Source organism: Cebus imitator, unplaced genomic scaffold (genome assembly GCF_001604975.1).
Source record: "Cebus imitator isolate Cc_AM_T3 unplaced genomic scaffold, Cebus_imitator-1.0 Scaffold491, whole genome shotgun sequence".
Taxonomy (NCBI): Eukaryota; Metazoa; Chordata; class Mammalia; order Primates; family Cebidae; genus Cebus; species Cebus imitator.
In genome coordinates, this window is record NW_016107806.1 from 32491 (window position 1) to 36785 (window position 4295).

Sequence of the window (4295 nt, forward strand, 5' to 3'; positions counted from 1 at the left end):
GAGCAGGTCATATTAAGCAAATCACACTTCACACAAGACCAAATCAGTGTCCAGTCATAGCACAAGGATGTAAAACATTCTGAGTGTAGGAACGTGATATTATGATGGGAATGTTCTACCGGGCCCTAGACTAAGTCGCCCTAGAAGTAGATGAGCCTGCTTTTCAGATGCATGGGACAAACTCTTAATCACATATCCTCTGATCAAATTAAAACTTTTTCCCCAAAGTCTTCCAAAAATTGCCCTATTTTCCAGAAGCGTTGCGGCAATATTGATTTATTTCATCATATGTCATGGTCAATGAATGGTTAGAGAAATTTATATAGGCGACTGGGCCGATGGATGAATTCTAACAACCTTAAAAAAAATCTGTGAAGCAGGCATGGTGGCTCATGCCTAGAATCCCAGCACTTTAGGAGGCCCAAGTGGGCTGATCACTTGACCTCAGAATTCAAGACCAGCCTGGCCAACATGGTGAAACCCTGCCTCTACTAAATATACAAAAATTAGCCAAGTGTTGTGGTGCCCACCGGGGATCCCAGCTAATTGGGAGGCTTAGGCACCAGTACCAGGGTACTTCCTGCTCTTGATGGTGCCACTTACACATACCACAGGTCCTATTAGGAGCAGGGTCCCCTTTAAGCTCCCCACAGTGGGAATTGTGCGCTATCACGTGTTTCCATAGTGTCCCCAGAACACAGCTTTGCCTACTGGGCCTCAGAAAACCAGAACCAAATGGAAGTTCAGTAGCCTCAGGCATTTAGACCAACAGACTGGATGCTACTTGTCTGCAGGATCTTATACGGTACAGAGAGGATTTCTGTAAACATGGATTTAGCCTCCTGCTGAGAAAAACAGGTGGTTCTCTGCCTGTGTCAGAAATCAATAGGTGGGATTGTAACCCCAGTCCCACAGCCACCTTACTGCAGATGTGGAAAAGTTGCTAAACACTTTGGCATCTGTCTTCCATCTTTAACAAAATGTTAAAATACCGATTTCTATTTTCTACAAGTATGGGAAGGATGAAATTAATTTTGATGTAGAGACTGGTTAGTTTCTCTAGACAAGACAGGACCTCATTCATCAGTTTCGTGGTGGTCAACCTATAGAACTTACTGTATGTCTTCAGCTGGTAGTTCAGGAAGTAGGCCACCTGGCTCAGAAGAAGTCTATTTTTGCTGGCTCCGAAATTCGGTTTGGTCTCTTCCTGCCGGGAGTAGGAATTGTCGATAGTATGTGGAAAGTTCACCTCTGTGGTTTTCGTGGAACACGTCCTGCCAGATGCTGCCATGCTGATATTTGGGGCACCACAGGTTGAGCCAGGGACTGGGGAGAAGAAACCCAAACACATGATGGGTTAAAAACTGGAAATCAAATAGGTTTAATCAGGACTGGGGGATGTCAATAACTCAAATTCTTAACTTACTGTTGAGAAAAACTTGATCCTCACAGCACTTTAGGGTCCTTAACCACAAAAACAAGGATCGCAATGCTTCAGCTGGGAGCTGAAGGTGCTGCCTGTAGCTCAGACTCTGACAAGAGTGTGGGAGACAGTGGCCAGAGTCCCAGGTAACGGCCTGCTGTTGCAATAACAGAATTAGAAGCTGGGCGTGTCATGGAATCTTGAGAGCACTTCATTCCAATTGCCCAGGGTTTGCTAAAACACAGGCCTTTGGTCTTACCTGAGGTCACAACCGTTGGGGACCATTCCTCTATCAGTCACTCTCAGTATTCGTGTACACTTGTGACAATGCCACAGTCCCATCTCAGTCCCAGTATATCTAAGCACGTGCCTCACTTTTCATCTCTTATGTGTATAAAATCATCAAGGCAGAAACAGTTTCCCAACATGTGATATTTTCTTAATGCTAGTCATGAAGTCAGTCACCCCTCCTTCTCATCCGCCCGTCTCGGTGTCCCAAAGTGCTGGGACTACAGGCATGAGCCACCGCACCTGGCCGACTTTTGCCTTCTTATATCCACAATACATGTTTTATGAAGATTTTGCTAATATCTCTATTTAGGAAGAATAAATATGAGCTATGGTTTAGGTTTTATGCCCTGGACTTACTGTTTCTATCATTTCTGTTTGAGATTAAATCCTCATGTAAATAGAAAAATACTTATTACTTATAAAAGCAAATTAGTTATTGGTTTGAGTTTTTGACACTGAAGCACACACTTTTGACTTTATCTTTGTCTGTCTCCATCGGGGCCGCTCACTGTCTCCCAGTATGACCTGGCCATGCCCCTGCACTTACCCTCGTCCTGCTCAACCATCTCCATGCACTGTCCAATTCCATCAGTGATTCAGACTCCTCCGAAGGCTCCCTGAAATGGGTACAGGGACATTCAAACACAAATCAGACACATTCCAGGCACAAAAGCAGTCCATACTGTAAAGCGGGCAGCTGTGTTCCTGCTTCCCTGAAGTTGGCAGTGATGTCCTAGGACAGGAAGAAACACTTTCCCTTGTTAGGGGGTCTGTTCTTCATGTCTCAGGGCCTCTGATCTAGTGAACACAACTGTCCTGAATGTGAACGAACTTGCTAAATTCCTGGTTTCTTGCTAGGTGGCTAGAACACATTTATAAGACTTCCTTACTTATCCATGTTTGCTGAAGTCTGAATTCTTACTAGTATGATTCCTTTTCTTGTAAGGGGTAGCTTAGGGAAGATTGGCCCCATTGCCATGCAAAGAGAGGTAAAGTGAATTTCTATTCAAAGCAGAAATGATCTGTTTGTGTTCTTCCACTCACTGCCTTGAGATTCTTTAGAGAGACATTAATTACCTGAATCCCAAGTGCTTAGCACATATAAAGAAAATTACATGCTCAATAAATATTTATGAGAAACTTCCCTCAACTGAAAGTGCAGAGGAATATTATTAGTATCTCTGCTTCATAATCAAGCAAGGGACACTTACTCTGGCACCTGACCTAGGGCAGAGCAGTTTAATGTAAGAATGGACGTCTCCAACCCTTCTCCAAGCATGATTATTCCCTCTAACCCACGCTGACCTGAAGAGCATCCACTGCTACGGCAGCACCGATGTTGGGTCTCCTGGGTCTGGGGAGTGTTCATCCGTGACTGAATAAAACTGATTACAAATCTCTGACCCTTTCTTGGAGTTGAAGCTGCCCCTCAATACAAACCAGCTCTGATCTAACCTGTGGCTCTCCCTGGCCAGACGCAGGAGATTCCTGTCGAGTCGGTTTCTCTCAGTCCCCACTGCTCAGCTCACGCTGCTCCTTGAGGGTTTAAATGATCATAGCATTGCCCATTTCCCCTGAGGCTTCTCTCCTGGTTTGTCCTTATTCTCACCTTCTTTGGTTTTCATTTACCGATGGCTTGTCCTTTGTGGATTATTCTCATCCCCTAAACCTGCTGACTTTCTTTCTTCTACCTGTTCCCACAGCTCTGGGATTCCAGCGTGTAGATGATCACATAGGGGAAAATCTGCGGGACTTTGGGATTGGTGATGGCTTCTCATATACAATGCCAAAAGCACAATCCAGGAAAGAAAAAATTAATAAGTTGAACTTCATAAAAATTTAAAACTTCTGCTCTGTGAAAGACATTGTTAAGAAAATGAATAAGCAAGTGATAGACTGGGAAAAAAAATGGCAAAATACAGATCTGATGAAAGACTATTGTCTAAAATATATAAAGGACTCTTAAAACTCAATAATAAAAAAGGAAAAAACCCAATTTAGAAATGGACAGAAGATCTGGATACTTCACCAGAAAAGATATATGGATGGCAAATAAGCATATGAAAAAGATGCTCAAAACCATGTGTCTCTAGGAAATTGCATATTAAACCAATGAGATGCCACTACACTATAATATACACCTAACAGGAAGGCTCAAATCCAAACAAGGGACAATACCCCAGGCTGTCAAAGACGCAGAGCAACGGGCACTCTCAGTCACTGCTAGTGGAAATGCAAAACGCTAGTCACTTTGGAAAACAGTTTCGCAAGTTCTTTTTTAAACAAATAAAATAAAAAGCTAAACACAGCCTTGCCATATAATCCTGAAAATAGCAGTTTTAGATACTTACCAAAGCAAAGTGAAAACACGTTCACTCAAAAACTTGCATCCAAGTATTTACAACAGTTTTACCCATACTTATCAAAAACTGAAAGTAACCAAAATGTCCCTCAGTAAGTGAATAGCTAAACAAACTGTGGTATATCTGCACAAGAGAATATGATTCAGTGATAAATGAAATGAGCTATCAGGCCATGACAAGACATGGAGGCACTTTAAATACAGAATGCTAAGAAGAAA

At 42.7% G+C, this 4295-nt stretch overlaps 1 protein-coding gene across 1 annotated transcript in view; it reads right to left on the reverse strand.

The window, feature by feature from the left end:
- LOC108292489 (neuroblastoma breakpoint family member 10-like) overlaps nucleotides 1-4279 on the reverse strand; it is a 14698-nt gene extending 10419 nt beyond the window's left edge. Inside the window, exons 1-3 of the mRNA XM_037733083.1 lie at nucleotides 3324-4279; nucleotides 2262-2331; nucleotides 1117-1326 (exon numbers count right to left, since the gene is read on the reverse strand). Of these exons, the coding sequence (XP_037589011.1) occupies nucleotides 1117-1326; nucleotides 2262-2286 (235 nt within the window). The 5' untranslated portion in view covers nucleotides 2287-2331; nucleotides 3324-4279. The remainder of the gene's footprint in view (nucleotides 1-1116; nucleotides 1327-2261; nucleotides 2332-3323) is intronic.
- Nucleotides 4280-4295: the final 16 nt, after the last annotated feature.